General features: G+C 28.1%; 1 protein-coding gene across 2 annotated transcripts; it reads left to right on the forward strand.

The window, feature by feature from the left end:
• Window positions 1–9,522: 9,522 nt before the first annotated feature.
• On the forward strand, window positions 9,523–15,334 carry LOC101210998 (primary amine oxidase). 2 transcript variants are annotated; one of them, XM_011660726.2, is made up of 5 exons: window positions 9,523–10,512; window positions 11,569–11,953; window positions 12,503–12,616; window positions 13,500–14,038; window positions 14,831–15,334. In XM_011660726.2, exons 1-5 carry the CDS (start codon window positions 9,728–9,730, stop codon window positions 15,042–15,044), a joined length of 2,037 nt encoding a protein of 678 aa, XP_011659028.1. In that variant the 5' UTR covers window positions 9,523–9,727; the 3' UTR covers window positions 15,045–15,334. The 2 variants fall into 2 exon arrangements, with proteins under 2 accessions (XP_011659028.1, XP_011659029.1); XM_011660727.2 differs by having other exon boundaries at window positions 10,379–10,512; window positions 11,529–11,953.
• The last annotated feature ends 4,882 nt before the right edge of the window (window positions 15,335–20,216 follow it).

Genomic DNA, 20,216 nt, shown 5'->3' on the forward strand with positions numbered 1-20,216 from the left:
TAAACCCTAAACGATGGAAAGAAAAAAGATCGCATAAGAGGAAAAGAAAAAAAGTTCACACAAGAGAAGGAAGATGATGATAAGAAAAAGCAAACCTGTAACCTTTTTAGAAAAATAATAAATTCTATGGGGTTTTTCAATTTGTAACGGAGATGATAAATATTTGGACAGTTTGTTCTGTTTATGAAAATTAACCTAAAAATAACACACATATCAAAACATCTGTTTTAATAATAATATACATGTTAGTGCTACATGTGATATTTAAAATTTATTTATGTATAGTAAATTTGTAAAGTAAAAACCAACCTAAATAAATAATATAAATCTTATATAAAAAAGATGTAATAATTAATATAACTCAACAAGTTGAAAATTATAACCCAAATATGGTTGAATTCTCCATTTAGAATTTGAAAGATAAATGATTACGAATAAAAAAAAGAAAATTATTTATAAAATATAGAAAAAAAATATGAACTACAAACAATTGAATGAATTTGATATAGTTTATTTGACCTTTAATTATAAGTAAAAAAAAAATAGATAAAGTGTAAGACTATTTTTAAAAATAGGTGAGTTGAGGTGAAGTCGTGTATGTATATTTAAATATCTTAATCTTCAATTTTTTTATTAAATTTATTTTTTTAATTTAATTTAATTATTACTTAATCAAAATTATACATTTTTTTTTCCAATTTTCAATATTTTTTTCTAAGATACATATATTAATGAAATATGTTATTAAAAAATATATTAAACAAATAAAAATAGTAATAATAATAATTCAACTAAAAATATATTAAACAAATGAAAATAGTAATAATAATAATTAAAAGAAATTCAAGTTACTCAACATAATAATAATAAATCAATGCATTGAATAAAAAATTTAATATATATATAAAAAAAATCAGTTTAATACATAAATATATTTTTAGAATTTGAATGTTTAATATATATATATATATATATTATATTATATTATATTATATTATATTATATGTGGGTATGTATATATAAATAATGAGAAAAAATGAAATGTGTGGAACCTACGTATATAAATAATGAGAAAATAGAAAAATGTGGGGTTTAGTGTAATATATATAAAAATATATATATATATATATGTGGGTTTTACTCCATGGAAGTCGACTTCACTTCAACTCCCCTACTTTGAAAAATAGTTCTTTGCTTTGTTATATTTAAAAATGTTTCAACTATAAATTGTAAATATGACATTTATTTTTATCACTAACTATATTTTTTGGGTTTTTTTAGATAATAATAAAATAAAATTAACTATTTACGTTTCATATAAAAAATTCATTAAAAGATAAAAATACATCACACTTAATTTTTTTAAAAAAATATAAACATTTTGTTCATTTGATAATTTTTTTATTTTTTCTCTAAAAGTGATCGTAGATGATAAATATTTGGGAGAGGCAAGAACAGTTCTTACTTCCCTCCGCAGTCTGTTGCACTTACAATTTTAATAAAGTTTTTAATAATATACAAGATGAACAAACTGTCATTTAAAAGGCAAAGTGATATACTAATATGTATATATAAAGTTGAGTCGGGTTGTCAGAATCCGACCCTTTACTTACACAATCTGACAACCCGACTCAACTTTATTTTTTATAATTAAGGTTGGTTGGATTACCAATTTCTTTTAACACCCTAAACTATATGGATGTGATTTAAATTATAGAAAACAGCACGAGAATTACTAAATTCGAAATGAAATGTTTTAAATCATAGTTGTGCAAAAAAGAAAAATGTTATTTATAACTAAATTTGATGAGTTCTTTATTAATCAAAGAACACAACCGAAAAATTACTAGTCAGGTAAAAAAAACCATCTTACAATGCTTTGTTTTTCAAAATTATAATATGTTGTTTTGGATTACAACAAATTAAAGGAATGTTAGATTCCGAACCCTAATGGCTAAAGTTCTTTATTCTCAAATGCTTTATCTGTAAAGTATTCATATTCCTAAAATAAAATATTCTTTCTAGATTGGATATTTTCATATAATCACAGATCAAATTTATTAAAACACTTTTTTTTTTTTTGTTAATTTATTTTTTTCTCTAGAAATCAATAATCTCCTTAGAGATCACCAAACAATTTTCCTTTTGAGCTAATAAACTTATACCATATTATTATCAATTCATTTTAACTTCAGTTTACAAATATCATATCAATAGCTAATCTTATATAATTTAAACCCTCTATGTTCTCTTTTAATCATTTTATGATCTCTTCTCACCAATTTTAGGGTTCAAATTTTAAATATGACACTATTCTAAAATCACATTTAAAAATTCTCAAACCACATACAACACATTTCAAATGATTCTAAATTAATTTTTAGTTTCAATTAAAACAATGACCTTATTCATGTGTGCTACAACTAGTGTAGTGTGTTATATAAAAAACCATATAGTATATGAATTAAGCACATTGATTGTGCATGGAATACATTATTTAGTATAATAATATCACACCCATTACATTTTTATTTTTTATTTTTGTTTTTGGGAAACATTCAGTCACGATGATCTGTATAATCATTATTGTTTTTGTACATCAATGAGGAGAAATAAAATATGCAATATAGTTTCTAATCTTTTGGCAATATGCTAGGGCTTGTTTTAAATTATAGTACACATAATATCATACGCACGTGGCTGCCAAAATGTTTGTAAGGCAATACAATAAATTAATAAATAAAAATCTTCACCTACCCATCAAAACAAAACTTTAAAAGCCTTCAAATTTGACAAATGCAAGAAGAAAAATATGAAATATAATAAAGACATTTACGATTATAGCAAAAATATTTACGAAGTATAGTAAAATTTAAATCTAACATAAATAAAGGTTGATAAGACATTTTTAAACTACATGAAAAAATTTTCATGTATCTATATCCTTGATATGATATAAAATTTTGCTATATTTTGTAAATTTAAATAATTTTATAATATAATAGCCAGTATTAATTAAATAAATATTCTCTTCATCTTAAATTATAAGATTCTCTAGAAATTGTTATTTGATTTGGAAAGATGTTTTTTTAAATAAAATTATAGTATGTTTTGTTTTTGCTTTCATTGCTTAAAAAAACGACTAAATTTTGAATTTAATGGGAAAGTTATGGTTGGAAAGGCTAAATGAATGTTTTGGGTAAAATGTGAAGTTGAATAGTAGTTTTCCCTATTCAACATCTCTCAAACACTATTCAACTCCTCTACGTCTTCCGTCTTCCATCTTCAATTTTAATTTCTTTCTTTCCTTTTCATTCTTCTCTAATTTCTTCTTATACATTTTTCTTTGGTTTTTTTTTTTCTAAAAGATTTAATAATTACTTGAACTTGTAATTAGTATTTAAAAAATGTAGTATATAAAAGATAAAACCTTAAATGAGAAAATTGACATTTTTTTATTTAAAAAAAGAACTATTTAGACATAGGTTCCTAGAAAAAATGCAAATGGTAAAACATATATTTTAGTTATGTGGTTAATTAGTTTATAGTTAACTACATGACTTTGGTAAACTTTTTCTTCCTTTTTTCAAAAACATTTTTTCACATTTTCAAAAATCTTTCCAAATTTATTTTGATGGGTGTGTACACATTAATTTAGTTATTCAGACACATTACTAACCTTTCAAATTTGAATTTAGGATAGTATATTATTAATATACTATAGTCACACATTCATAATAGGATACAAGAAAAGGTGTCCATCATCAAATCTAAGGACAGACACCTGTTTTGACCAAATATGCATACCAACAAGTTTGATTTTGTTATAAAATAACAACAATATAAACAACATATATGAACGATGTACGATATGAAAGCAAAACAAGAGAGAACTAGAAAAGACAAAAATAAAAAAGAATAACACAATTCTACTCATCTTCATCTTCATGTGTGTGGTGTGCATTACAAAGACGTCATATACCACTATTTATAGAGCATTTCATGCTATAGGTTAAAATATAGAATTCAACGAGTATATGTATGTTATACTATGTAATTGAATACGAGGGTATTGAAATTTGAATAGCATATGTAAGTAATATATATGCCAAACCAAAAATGGCAGGATATACATCTGATGCAGTATCTAAAATGAATCACCAAAAGCTTTATTAAATTGAAGGATGACAAACATAATAACCCAACTTCAAACCAAAATACTGATTTTTCATTAACTTTGACCTAAATGCAATTCCAAAATTTACCCATTCGGTCATTATACCAAAAGTATGAGAATAATGCATGTAACTTTTGTTAAACATAATAGAATATGAGTGGGGTTTCGAATTTGATCAAATCAAATTTAAAACTAATATAAAAAATAATAATATATCTTAACAATCAATTTCATATTCACATATATTGAATCATCGCCTGAGTCATCTCCACAAGAAGATCAATAATGAATACACCAAACACATACTTATGATAAAATTATCAAAATTAAAATACTTACCATATTTAAAAGAAATTCTAAATACCTAAACAATTATGAAAAAAACTATAGTAGTTTTTAACACGAATCAAAACCAATTTGAACAAAATTTGGAAGATGGTAGAAATTTTGTGCCATAAAGTGTTATAAAATAAGAACAATATAAATAACATATGAACAAAATAAGGGAAAACAAAAGAGAAAAGCAAAGAAGAGTGAAATGAAAGAGATCTATTTATTTATTTTATTATTATTACCATAAGTTCTCAAAGAAAGAAAAAAAAGGATTACTAAATAATAATCATTTGGGCTTCAAAAGCCCATAGGCTTTCAACAATCAGCCTCAAAAGAAAATTATCCTTTTTTTCGACCTTCATACTTAATAGGAATTAAAAATAAAGATAACTGTATACCAAAATATTAAATAACAAACTCAAAAATAGTAAATCCAAAAAATATTAAAATTTATAACAAAATAGTTGGTTCAAATCATAAACACCTCCTCCTCCTTCACCATAATCTACAACAAGATTCGTTCTTCTTATTTGGGTTCGTAGCTTCTGCCGCTCCTCTTGACTTGTTTTCTTATTCTCTTCTTTTACATAGTCTTACCTACGTAACTTACCTACTTAAACTCATATTGCATTGAGCCTCCTACGGCCTCTTACGCCTACGGGAATAGCGGTCTTTTGAACTTTTTTTCACTCGATTATGGTAATAAAGTCTATGTCACTTACATTTTCAAATTTGCAAAAATAACAAATTTAAAAGTAAATTACTATCAGATTACCGTTTGATTACTGTCTTATTTGTCAAATTTGCAATATGCAAAAAAGGAGTGTTCTTAGTTGTTTTTTCATTAAAAAAATTTGTCATCTGATGTAATTTTCCTTCATTTCTACCGATAAAGTGTATTTGTATAGTTAAAAAATGGGGCGAACATCACATGGTCATAGATACAGTGTACTTGCAAACAACGTACAGTTTTGGAAAATCTTAACTAAATAGGATATTTTTGAGTCGGATAATATTGCACAAACATTCCTTAAAAATATGGTGGTAATTTCTACTAAAGTTTTGGATTCTCAAAATTTAAATCAATTAATTAAAAATTATTCCTATAATTCATGATAGATATGTTTAATAACTATTTGAATTCAAATTTTAGATAATACCTCTAAAACCATAAGAAAGATAAATTCAATATGTTCAAATTCTTTTATATTTAAGACTATTTATCAAAATTTTATTAAATAATACACAACACATATTTTTAATTACAATTTGAATTTAGATTTTATATCATCTCCTAAAATCGTCAATTTGAATTCAAATCTTACATAATATCTATAAAATAATGTTAAAAATAAATTCCTAATAACAATTTGAATTTAAAATTTAAAATTCATATTGTTATAATTTAAAATTTAATAATTTATATTCCAAAATATTTATAAAAAAATTATTTTGCAAAAGAAATGTGTGATAGATTAAAACCATTCTACTTGATGATTGAATTATTTTTTGGGTCGAGTTATTCAACGTCTAATGTTTTTTTTTTAAGAAGTTTGTGAAATTAGGTTAAAAGTTTCTAATTGGCTTAATTATGATGTTGGAGAGATACAGGTATGAAAAGTATTGGAGTGTGATTCATGGTGTGTTGGCAATAGCTACAGTATTAGATCCTAGATTCAAGATGCGATTGATCGAGTTTTATTTTCGTCAAATCTATGGATCTCATTATATTGTAGAAATTGAACGTGTTAGAGAATTGTGTTGTGATTTGATGAAGGTTTATAGTTCAAAATCAAGTATAATAGAAGAACCTCCATCTACATCTTATTCGACTTCAAAGCGAGATGGAAGTAGTAGTAAAACTTCTCTTGCTAGTAGGAAAGATTGTCACCTTAAATTTGAAGAGTTTAATGTGGAGAATGATGTTGACAATGTCAAATCAGAGCTTGATCGTTATTTGGATGAATATCTTTTACCACGAACGAAAGACTTTAACATTTTGCGATGGTGGAAATTGAATGGAGTCAAGTATAATGTTTTGTATGAAATTGTAAAGGATGTTCTAGCTGTTCCCATCCCTATTGTTGCTTCTTAATCTACATTTAGTATTGGTGGTAGACATGTAGGTCCACATCATTCTCAAATTCATGAAAACTTATTGGAAGCTTTGATGTGTACTCAAGATTGGCTATGGCCCGAAGGTATGGGTTAATACTATTGTTTAGATTATTTAACAAACTTTTACTCACTCCGATTTGAGCTCTATTTTTTTTTTTTTTTTGTACATGGCTCACATAGATAAACATACTCCTATGGATGCTAAAGTGTTAGAAAATGTTTTTCACGATCAAGACATAGACGATGATGTAAGTAATAAGTTTGCATATTATTATTATTATTAAAATATTTATTGATACTAATTTGTATAATATCTTTTTCAGGAACCATTTCCTACAAAATTGGATGAAATTCGTTAATGGCTTGACTTTACTTTGGTTATGTTAGCCTTGAATTGTTATTTTGTAAACTTCTCTTAAAAAATTTGTTATCGTGTCTTTAAAAATATTATCTAATTTAAGACTTTGTCAGAATAGTTATGGATTGATCTTTGAATTTTTTTTAAAAAATAAATTTATGAATGGATTTATAAATGCTTCTAATAGTTGAATTTATTTGTATATACAATGTGAATTGACATTTTAATTGTCTTCAATAAGAAAATTCATAATATTCTATTAAAAATAAAACATTGAAAATCTATACATATTTAAAGTAATTGTGGAATGACAAATAAACTTTTAAAAAAAACTATACATATTTAAAGTAGACGTGAAATTAGAAATGATATAAAAACTAGAAAAAAAATGAGAAAAAACTTTTTAAAAAATAAACGGGAAATTTTTCCCTGCGAAAAAACTTGATGCTTGAAGAATTTCCGTGAAAAATCCCCGCCTCGTTCCCCATGGGGAATTTGGTGGGGATGGGGAATGGAATAGGGGAGTGGGGGTGGGGACGAGGAGTGACATCCCTAGCCCCGCCCTGCCTCGTGGACATCTCTAGCGGCAGTTGGAGACAAGGGTGGCATAGGCGGCGAATGACGGGCGACAAGTGGTGGGCTTCCTTGATTCTAGAATGTATGCAGCGGCTGTTCGACTCTCGTTCTTCCTTTCTCTTCCTCTCTTCCAAATCTGGGAGGGTTTTTATAGGGGAACTCTCGACGCACCACAAAATTTTCGGGAGTTCCCATCCATTTTCGACGCCATTAGTAACATGTCAAAAGTAACCACACAACTCATGACGTGTACATGCATGGCGTCAGACAAAACACAATAATTGTTTAATTGTTTTCTTTTTTTTTTCGATGCCTTGCATTTGCATGACAGGAATTGTGTGGCTATTCCCGATGTGTTAGTAATGGCGTTGAGAATACCCTCACAACTCTCAACAGTTTAAACGCAACGTCGACGAATATTGAGGTGACCGACGCTCACCTTACAACGTTAGAGGAGACACGTTATCTCCCGACGCCTTATAGTCTGACGCTCTAGATAAAGGTCGAGATATCCCCATTTTCTTCTAGTAATGTTTACCTTGGAACGACCTTACTAATCAGATGGCAGTATTATAGAATTTGAAACACCACCAACTCTATATATGAATAGGGTCTCCTAAATCAGTTTTCATATTGACTTTCCACTCTTAGGAAGATGATGATTCTTATCTCTTTGGTTTGCCCACCAATGAAATTTTTTAACTATTATTATTGTGTTTATTATACCTTTGTATTATTCTGTTCGTCGTTTCTTTGATGAAGTTGACAAGGAGAATCAAATTTTATTCTTAATATTTTAATCCCGTTCCTACCCCTTCTCTATTTTTGCATTTCTATCGAATTTTACACGTTTAATTTCCATGTATTATTCAAATCAATTTATCTTACCTTTCATACAATTCTTCAATTAGAATTTATACCACAATCTTAAAGTTCAATTATAATTTACCTTTCATACAATTCTTCAATTATAAAAGATATATTCATCAAACATCACAAAATAAGGAATACAATGTTACTTATTTAAACATAACAGTGAATAATTAAAAAAGAAAACATAAAATATTTGTTTACTAATTCTTTTTTTTTTTTTCATAAAATTTTCAAAATTATTGATGGAAATTTATATTTTATTGTCCCATTTAACGTCAACCTAACATTTTCGTTTTAAATAGGAAAACTACATTTTTAATCTCCAAATTTTGATGAATATGTGCTTTTGGTCTCTAAATTTTTAAAAATAAACCCTTTTAAATTTTAAGTTTATCACAATAAAATCATTTAGTTCTTCGGTTTTCAAAATATACCTTTTTAGTTTATGAGTTTTAAAAGATAGGTGTATAAAGTCAAATACTTTATGTTTGATTTTTTTAAAAAAATTACTATATGATTTAAAATTAAAAGAATAGTTTTAAAGACTTCTAGTTTAAAATATCATATAATTATTTAAAATAAAAATATAAAGTTATTTGTAGAACCTTTTAAACATATTTTTAAAAACTTAGAAACAAAAAATGCATATTTTGGAAACTCGAATATCAGAGCGACCTATTCTTATAAATCTGAGTATTAAAAAATATATTTTTAAAGCTTAAGAACCAAACTCTTATTTATTTTACTAAAAAATAATTGTTGTTGCACTTCGATCTTCAATCCACATCTTGATCAAATTCGTCAAGCTATATCACGTACATATTAGAATAACAACAACAATCATATCAGAATTGGAACAAAACTGCGATTACTAGATGACTGAGTCACGAAACACGTTCTCTTTAAATCGTTTCGCGACTCTGCTTTCGATTATGCAAACAAATAGTAGCCTTGTCGTCCGCAGTATAAAACAACCTCTCGTCTTCAATCAATTTTGCACGAAAATCAACTGGTAATAAAAAATACTCAAGAATAGTAATGAGTCAAAATTTGGAGGACAAAACTCTCATCTCACTCTTCTCTCCTCGTCCCTAAGGACCACGCAAAGACACGAACATACATATTTGCTTCCTCCTCTAAAACTTGGATGCCCTAAAGGTCTAAAGGCGTTGATCAAGACCAAACTTTCACAATAAAAAAAATAATTAAGGTAGGAGTGCTTTTGAAAATAAATAATAATATATTTCCTTTCATATGAATTTCATTTGTTTTCAATATATGATTAATGTGAAATGTCCAAAGAAATTCCAAACAAAATGGAAAAACTTCTCTTCTTCCTCCCACTCATCATTCCTCTTCTCTCCGTCGCCGCCACCTGCCGCCACCCTCTCGACCCACTCTCCTCGTCCGAATTCGAAATCATCCGATCACTGATAACTAATTCCAACCCCTCCACCAACATCACCTTCCAATACGTCGCTCTCGCCGACCCCACGAAGCAATCTGTCCTCTCATGGCTTGCAAACCCCAAAACTCGGCCACCACCCCGCCGTGCCACCGCTACCATCCGATTCAACAAAGCCACACACGAGATCCTTATAGACCTAGAAAAAAAAACCATGATCTCGAACAGGGTCTACTCCGGTACAGGGTACGCACCGTTCACATTTGAGGAGCAGTTCGCGGCGGCCGCACTGCCGGCGTCACACCCTCCGTTCGTGGCGGCGATGAAAAAAAGAGGGCTGAAATTGGAGGAAGTGGTTTGTGCGTGTTTTAGCGTTGGATGGTTTGGGGAAAAGAGGAAAGTGGAACAGAGGATTGTGAAAGTTCAGTGTTATTATTTGGATGGGAGTGTGAATTTGTATATGAGACCTGTGGAAGGAGTAACGGTGACCGTTGATCTTGATGAGATGAAGATTATTGGGTTTCGTGATAGATATGTGGTTCCGATTCCAAAGGCGGGTGGAACTGAGTACAGAGAATCAATGCTGAAGCCGCCATTTTTGCCACCTTTGAACGGAATGAAGATGGTGCAGCCGGACGGCCCTAGCTTCCAAATCAATGGTCACTCCGTTAGGTAAACATCTTAATTTATTCATTTGGAAATTAGTACATCTTAATATTAAATCAAGGAAGTTTATTGTTAAAAATGTGCCATTTGAATATGGTAAAATAATAAAGGTATTATAAAAAAACAAAAAGAAAAGTACATTATTTATATTTTTTTTCTGATCACAAGTTACGAAAATAGTTTACTTTCAGTCCATTGATCAACAAAATGTATATTTTAATAAAATAATTTAGCTCAACTTAACATTTGGCATATATTGAATAGGAGTACGTGTCTGAAGGTAGTGGGTCTTTGTCTGGCTTATTTTTTTGCTAAAACTGACATCAACTGCCGACACTTTAGGGATGAGTGGTTTTGACTAACCATTTGATCTGTCGATTTAGTGGGAATTTTCCTTCATTAACACAAGTAGGGAATTAGAAGAGAAAAGAAAGCAAAGGATGAAATATAAAATAAAAAGGAGGGAATGGAGAGAGAGAAAATAAACATAAATGAGAAAGAGAGAGAAGAAAAATAAGAAAGAAGAGGATACAACAGTGTAGCATTAGCACCAGGACGATAGTGGTGGCCGCGAGGATGAAAACGAAAAGAGTTGGAAGGAAAGAGCAGAAGGGAAGGAAGAGAGAGATCAAAGAAATTGGAAGTAGAGAAAGCACAGAATACTAAAAAGAAATGTAGTATGTAAAAAGCTGGTAAAATTAAGCACACCAAATATCTTTCTTCCATTTCAGTTAGAATAGAACTTTGCAGTTTAAATCATAAGCTCGCTTTCAAAAATCATAAGCTCATTTTAAAGTAAATAACTTTTCAAGGTATAACAATTACACTTCTAATGTACACAGTTCCAAAATCATAAGCTCATTTTAAATGAAGTATATACACATCTCTAAAATCATAAGCTCATTTTAAAGTATATAAAGAAGCGAGGTTATTGTTTTTTTTAGATGGGGTTCTTCAAACTACAAATCTTGTAGTTTCTAGTACGTTTATGTGGCCAATTAAGCTAAACTCTAGTTGGACAGGAAACAAAATAATTAAGGTACTATTTTGAACATGGAGCAGTTGGGCAAATTGGAATTTTCATGTAAGCTTAGATGAGAGAGCAGGGCCAATTATATCATTAGCATCAATCTACGACATCCAAAAGCAAAAACGTCGACAAGTGATGTATAGAGGATTCATATCAGAATTGTTCGTTCCGTACATGGATTTAAACGAAGAATGGTACTATCGAACGTTTTTTGATGCCGGCGAGTATGGCTTCGGCCAGTGTGCAGTTCCGTTACAGCCGCTTCGAGATTGTCCGGAAAATGCAGTGTTTATGGACACTTACATGGCTGCCGGAGATGGTAGACCGATGAAGATGTCCAACACATTTTGTATATTTGAACGGCATGGCGGTGATATCATGTGGCGTCATACGGAGGGCACCATTCCCAATACACTTGTAAGTTGAACTTCATTTTATTCCACAATTGTGTCGATCAAGTTTTTCTTTTCAACATGGAGGTTTGAAACTGGTGTCTGTTTAGTCTAATTTAAATTTTTTTAAAAAAGATGCTCTTGGTTTGGTTTATGAAATATAGTTTTAAATTATCTTTTAAACTTACTTAATAGCAAGTTGATGTTAGCCGGAAAAAATGAGATATTAAGAAGGATTAATAGCGAGAGTATTATTTGGAATATTGAGATTTTGTTTGAGATGAGCATGATAGATCCAAAAATCGAACTGATTGACTGAAAAACTAAAGTTCAGTTAATTAAATAAATAAGGGAAGAATTAAACTAACTTTTACTTAACAGTCGAAGTTTGTTTAGACATGTACTAAACTGATCATAATTGGTTGGATGATAATATAGTCAAAACATCTGACATATGTTCATGTATAATGTTTCGAAATTACTCCAAGTCTAGGAGTACATTATTGTGTATTTAATAGGTTGAAAATGCATACAATAAATTATTTGTGATATTGAAGGGTGACACCTTTTGCAGATTAGAGAGACGAGAGCAGAAATTAGCTTAGTAGTGAGAATGGTGGCAGCAGTTGGCAACTATGACTACATTGTAGATTGGGAATTTAAGCAGAGTGGCTCCATTATTGCTAATGTATGTCAATTTAATTACTTTATTCTCTACTCTTTTTTAATACTCTGTTTCATTGGTTGAAAATAAATATATTCATACACATCAGACATACAAATAATGAATAAAACCTAAACATCTTCCACCTAAAATTTCATAGGTTAACATCTTCACCTTTAAGTTTGATACTCTTATCCAACCTTTTTTAAAATGACAAACTTTACATACACATAATTGAAAGTTTTGAATTGACAAAAAAGATTAAAACTTACCTATAGTATGTTACCTCCACTCAAGATATATTTTAATACTTTAGTATTTTGACAAAAAAAAAAAAAAATTCATACTTTAGTAGTCTTAAATTTTATGTTAGGTCTTCAACTTTATATGTTTTTTTATTTTAGTTCATAAAATTAAAAAATTGTTTGTTTTAGTTCCTAAGCTTTTGAAGGAAGCATATTTTGGTCTTTGTTGTTAAAATTTCGTTAACTCTCTAATACAAGTGTTAGTGTTGTGATTCCACTTTCTTTATTGTATTTAGATGTGTTGAGAAAAAGAGATTTTTTTCAAAATTGTGTGGTTTGCAATATATTTGATGGTAAGTTTTTGTGTGTCCCCCACTAAAGATTTGGGAGAGTGATCCTATTAATGTTACGACAATTGTACCCTGTTTCAACACATATCTTTGTTATTAATGTATGGTACAACACATAATAACTAGGTGTGTGTTTTCTTTTTTGGTTGGATGTAAAACCTATTTAACAATTTTTTAATATAGATATATTGTTGCCTCTTTATTGATGGGGAGGGTACAAGCTTTAATGATTGGAAAAGTGATTTTTTTTTTTTTTTTGTTAAATTACAATTTTGGTTTGAAATTTGAAATTAGTTTTTGCCTTAATTATAGGTTGGGTTAACTGGTTTACTTGAAGTTAGGGCTTCGAAGTACACTCACAAAGACCAAATAAAGGAGGAAGTTTATGGCCCGTTGTTAGCCGAGAATACAATTGGTGTCCGCCATGATCACTTCCTCACCTACCACCTCGATCTCGACATTGACGGTGATGCCAACTCCTTCCTCAAATCCAACCTCCGCACTATCCGATCCCAAGACCCTGATTATCCTAGGCGAAGTTATTGGACGGTTGTCACCGAGACGGCCAAAACAGAGGCAGATGCGAGGATCAAATTTGGCTTCCAACAGGATGAGTTGGTGGTCGTTAATCCCAACCAGAGGACCAGAATGGGGAACCCCGTCGGTTACCGTCTAATTCCGAAGTCGACGACAAGTCCTCTTTTGAGTGCTGATGATTACCCCCAAATTAGGGGAGCTTTCTCTAATTACAATGTGTGGGTTACACCATATAATCGCTCCGAGAAATGGGCTTCTGGACTCTACACTGATCAGAGTCATGGAGACGACACCTTGGCTACTTGGAGTCTCAGGTAAAGCGTTTGATTTACCAACGCAATTTAAATTAATTCTTATACAATGTAATTAGCTTAAGAAAAATATTTATGCCTGTGAATAGGTAAAGTAAATCATCTTCTAACCAGCCTTAGGATGGTAGATCTATTGTTTATTTAACATCAAGTTCATTTAATATACAAGTAAAGAAAAAGAGGTTTTGGTACTTTGGTTGGTTTACTTAAACATGTGATGCATCCCCTCATGCATCTAGCTTTAATAAACAAAAGTTTCTATTAGATAATAGAATCTAACTTTTTATTTTTATTTTTAGCTAAGCTTAAGATTTAAGGTTGGAAGATTGAGTCTCCTTATTCCTCCCTATCTCAATAAGGTTGTTATACAAATCTAGCTTAACGCCGGGATGAGAACCTTGAAATTGAATAGTATAAACTTTATACTAATTAAGCAACGTTCATGTTCGTCCATAGTTTTAATTTGATCTCCGTTAGTTTGCTTCATTGCTAATCTTATGATTTGATAAGTTTCAGGTTATTTATTTATAATTGTTTTAGAAAATGTAAGTTTCAATTTGATTGAACTAGATAGGTCATATTTCACTTTATTATTCAAGGCAGTGCTTTCCTTTTTGTTTAACTACTTTAGTTGATGGTATGGTTTTAGAGAAAACACCATTTTACGAGAACGACGAATTAGGTTATGTATCAAAAGTTGAGACTATAATGACCAGATTTGTAATTTATATTAAAAAGAATAAAAAAGAAAAAGGTGAGATGTTTTAACCAAGAATATATGTGAATTAAATGCAGGGACAGGGAGATAGAGGACAAGGACATAGTGATGTGGTACACAATGGGATTTCATCATGTGCCTTGCCAAGAAGATTTCCCATTAATGCCTACTTTGAGCAGTGGATTTGAGCTTAGACCAACCAATTTCTTTGAGAGCAATCCTGTGCTTAAAGTCACCCCACCTCACATAGTCAACTTGACCAATTTCTCTCAGACTTCAAACCATAATTAAAACTCCATCTCCTTCTATTCTGCTTTAAATAAATTTCATCAACAACGCACATTCTTTTACATACGTCTCTGTTTTCAGCCCTGCAGAAGTCCATCCGTTCTTATTTCCGACGTAAAAGTTTTATGTAAACGGTCATTTGATTTGAGAGTTTGTTTCTATTTCTATCATTGAGTCACTTCAGTCCATTGGTTAGAAACTCAAACTATTTCTACAACCATGAGTTTGAGTTTGGGTGGAGGGTATTAAAATAAATTAAATTTTATGGTCAAATTAATAATTTTCTTCTAGTATTTCCCCTTTCTATGTTATTTTCCCTTGAAGTTTAATCCAATCACAACCCACCTGGCTTAAGGCTTGGATCAAATTAGTTTTGACCCAAGTTGTCTATCGGCTCCACTACTTTTCTCTAAAACATTTATTATTATTATTTTAAAAATGGAAGGTAGATATACATTAAAAAAAAATGTACAACTAATTTCAAAAGTTACAATTTTAATCTTAAATTTTTATAAATAGTTAAAAATGCACCCATTAAATAGAAATCCTTATAATTTTTTTTTGAAAAAATTCAAGATTTGGTGATATAAAACAATGCTAGATTCTTAAAAAATATATTATTGTAAAAGAAAAAAAATTAAATATTTATTTTTGAGAATGCAAATTTAAATTAGCTTAGCATTTTAAACAATATTTATATTAATTTAAACAATAAACATTTGTAAATCTCACATCATACTTGTCCAAATAGATGATTATAGAGAATATAATAAACTTAAGATTAAATTGATAGAATTATTATTTCAATATTTAACTAATACCTAGTTTTCTAAACGTGCTTTGTGACAACTCTCATTTTTTATGAATGCAATTTTATAAATGGATTGAATGTTATATGTAGAAGCATTTACACAGATTTAGGATGAGTTAAATGTTTAATTTTTAAAATAATTTACTTTTAGATAAGGTGGAGTATTTTATTTGACATTAATTTAGCATAACTTAAAAAAAATGAAATTATGACGTAAATTATTTCACATAAAATACATGCAATCAAATTTTAGAACAAATGTTTATTTAGTAGGAATTCCTTTCAAATATCTATTTTTCTTCGTATATTTTTTCTATTTGTTTTTCCTATCTATTTTTTATTGCGTCGTTCTTTTTGTTTTTTTTTAATTTTATTTTTAAATACTTTGAATATTTTTTCAATGTGTGTTCATATACATTTAATATAGGGATTTTCAAATGTTTATCTCTCAGCATCGCCTTAGCATCCATTAAAGAAAGTATTAGGATGTTAAAGAAAAACATGATCATTTAGTTCATGAAATGAAGATGAATGAGGAACGTGATCGAATTGCACACCTTATTGTCTAGTTGATATTATATTGTTTTGAAAAAATTGTTGTTCTTATTTATATTTTATCGTTCTTGGAAATCAATTATTTTTTTTTATAGTTATGTATTTACATTTCAAGATATTTGTGCTTCTAAAATCGAGTTGTCCAAAAATAATAATAAAAAATAAAATAAATGTTTTGTTTCAAGTAACTAAAAAATTAATAATTTCAAGATAACATGCTATTAATTTTAAAATATATTTTTGAAAAAATGATTCAAAATGTGTGTATTACTTTATGAAATTAGTTCATATTATTTAATAGTCTTTTATGGTAATTTGACTTAAGTATATACATTTTTAGTATATGACAAACCAAACAAAATTTTGCATATAACTAATAAGAATATTAAAAAAGAGATCAAACCAAACATGCAAGTGTTTAGATCTTAAACTCATTTTATAAAAAATGTTTAAAAAAAAAATGTATTCTTAACCAAATATTTTGTTTCATAGGCAATAAAAAAAGATTTTGTTTCATTCCCAGTCCAAACGCACACTTGTACTAAAATGATAACTAAAAACATAAGTGCTCATATCATTCTTAGTATTTTCCCCCAATTTTACAACTTAATGCATTTTGATGAGTGTCTTACAAACTTAAGAATGATTAAACATTAATTACTAAAATTTGGAAACTATACTTTATTCGAATTTGAAATTCATAATTATTTAATTTTAAAAAATATGTAAATGGTAACTTATAGATAGATTTAAAAATACAAGAATTTGAAAATCACAATTATTTAAATATGTAAATGGTAACTTATGGATAGATTTAAAAATACAAAATTAATAATTGTGGCAGATAATTAAGAAGAGTGAAAATTATGAAGGGTAAAATCATGGCTTTTCTATTACAAAAACAAAAGAAAATTGATTTACCTATCAGAAATTTGAACATTGTAAAATAATGTTCTACTTCGTCAAAAGTTGAAATAGTTGGTTATATTATGAACAAAATTCTAAATTATAAAGAAAAAAATGAAAGGATATTTAGATGAAAAAAAAAGAAGAAAACTCTTCTATAACGTTAGGAAAGAGAAGATTTTACTGAGCATTTTAAAAAAGTTTTGATATTTTAATAATTAAATATTAAATTATTTTTATTTGTTTGTTTGTAAAAATTATTTAACTAATAAAAATTTAATTTTTTATAACTTATATTTATGACATTTATGTGTAAGTGTGAGAAATTGAATTTATATATGAGTGGAGAAGTTTTTATTTAAAATATTCCATTTACAAGCTTTAATTTATGTAGGAATGTAGGACTTTTAACTATATGTTTTAATTGTCTATAAATAAGTTTTCAAATTCATGTTTTTTTTAAAAAAAAAATTAAAACTAATGGTGGAATTAATGTTAACAAAATATAGAATTCTAATAGTTTGAAAATAAGCCATCTTTAAAATTCCATCTTAATTAATATTAACGACTTATAGTTATATTTGATTAGATCGAGAGATGACAACGTTAATATGTGACATATATGAATTTATGAATGAGATAGGAGAGTGAAAGAAACATGGGATTGAGAGAGAAATAGAAAAACATATCATGAAGAAATATATACATATATTTAGAAATATGTGTTTTTTCAACATTCTCACTTTTAAATAATTGATAATGAAAAATTTTTAAAGGAAATTTAGAAGTCATTTACGAATAAGGAAGAGAGAAACAAATCAACAAAAATTATAACTATGTATACAACATATACATAATATCAAAACAATCACTATAAGAAAAGAGGATCTTCCAACACCCAAAATCATCCGAAAAGAATCTCCCGACGCATAAACGTGCGTCGGGACGAAAGTTGGACAAATGAGTTGAGAGAGCATCTTTTGACGCAGAGAAAAAAAAAAGCGTAGGGAGATCCTCTACTTTTTAAAAGAAAAATTGTCTTCCATTATTAAATGGAAGGTATGATAGTATAGCAAATTGGGTAACCATCCATTTCCTTATCAAAACCATCTTCATTGCATGGATAACCATCCATTTCATCATCTTCTTCAACTTCCTCCTCTTTGCACATTAATTTTATATGCAGACAACAAAAAACATACAAGGATTCAGGAAAAATCCAAACCACTCAGACGACACTAGCAGTAAGTAAATAACAAGAAAAATAAAACCATACTTTACCTTCTAAAATTAACTCGAACACCATTCTTTTTAACTTGTTGATTGAGTACATGCATTTGTTGCAATATGTTGAGTGATGAAGAGACATTATAGTAAAAGACATTAGAAATCTACAAAAGGAAATTTAAACATTTACTTTATAGCCAACAAAGAATATGGAGAAAAATACCTAATAAGAATTAAAAGAAAATCAACAACAAAAAATGTGAGACTCGTTTTTAATTCGAGTATAAGAGTTAAAATTTAGGCTAAAAGTACTATAGAAATTGTGGAAAATATTAAGCGATAAAATCTTTTATTTTTAGTATAGTTTTGCGATTAAGAAATTAAATTTGTGAGGAAGTTTTGAGAAAAGAAGGGTTTAAGGTAGAATCTGTAAGTCTAAACGCTCTCAAAAGAAGTTTATGTTGACCACCGTTACGTTTTGAGTTTTGTTGATAGTATAAAAGAAGTTGAGAATAATATTTTGCGATAAGAAAATTTCAAAGTTGTAATAAACTCACATCCTATCGCTACTACTTTGGTATTTTCGTCGCAGTATAGTTTGAGGTGTGACAGAAAATACCATAAATATAACAAGCTTTGAATTAATTATATAACTCATCTAGTATTAAACTATTGTTTGATATAAATTAAAATAAAATATTGTATCGTGAACCGTGTGCTCGTCTAGTTATTAGATGATCATTTACATATCTAAGTTGTGGAGCTGTTGTGGAAAATTGTTCCCAAGCTGTGGAGCTTCATTTTTCACTTTCTCTTTTTAATCTTCATTTTTCACTTTCTCTTTTTAATCTTTACCTGAAGAGAAATTAAAATATTAATTTTTTTTATTATTTTAATCTTTTACCAAAAGAGAAAGTCTTCAAATCTATTTTGAATTTTTTAAAACATATTTACTATTTTATTCTTTCGTTTTTCATCTCAAATATATATAGGTAAAAGAAAAATGAAGGATTGATTTAAATTATTTTCAGGTAAAAGAATTTTATTTATTATTTTATTATTAAAAAAGCAGAGAGATCAGAGTTCGAGGAATACGATATTATTATTTGTTGGAACCTATGTTTGGTTTTGAACACCAGACATTTTTTTTAAATATTGGTCGAGTCTTCAACACCCGACCTATTTAAATATATACAATATTAACTAAATATTTTTTGAACTATAATAAATCTTTTGACTACAATATTTAAATAACTAAATAATTTTTTTATCTTTTAAATTGATGTAATTTGGTTATTAAAAAATAGTTTATTTACATTTAATTTTTTATTACATGTCATTATTAATAATTAAAAAAACATCATATTTTTAATAATTAAAAAAATAAAATTATAAATTTTCATAAAATTAGTGACAAATGATTAAAAGATAAAAAATATAACCTATAAAATAATTAAAATTTAAATATGGTTTGATTTAAAAGATAAAAATTTATAATTATTTAATTATTTAAAAATATCCTTGTAAATTTCTCATATTGGAAGGAGGAAGACAATAGGAAAATTTAAAATTTCACAAAAGTATTTAAAAAAAAAAAAAAGAGGGAGTAACGATAACCAAATTTAAATTTTTACAAAATATTTAAAAAAGAAGGTCAGAAAAAAAAGAAAATAATC

This window comes from Cucumis sativus, chromosome 7 (assembly GCF_000004075.3).
Source record: "Cucumis sativus cultivar 9930 chromosome 7, Cucumber_9930_V3, whole genome shotgun sequence".
NCBI lineage: Eukaryota > Viridiplantae > Streptophyta > Magnoliopsida > Cucurbitales > Cucurbitaceae > Cucumis > Cucumis sativus.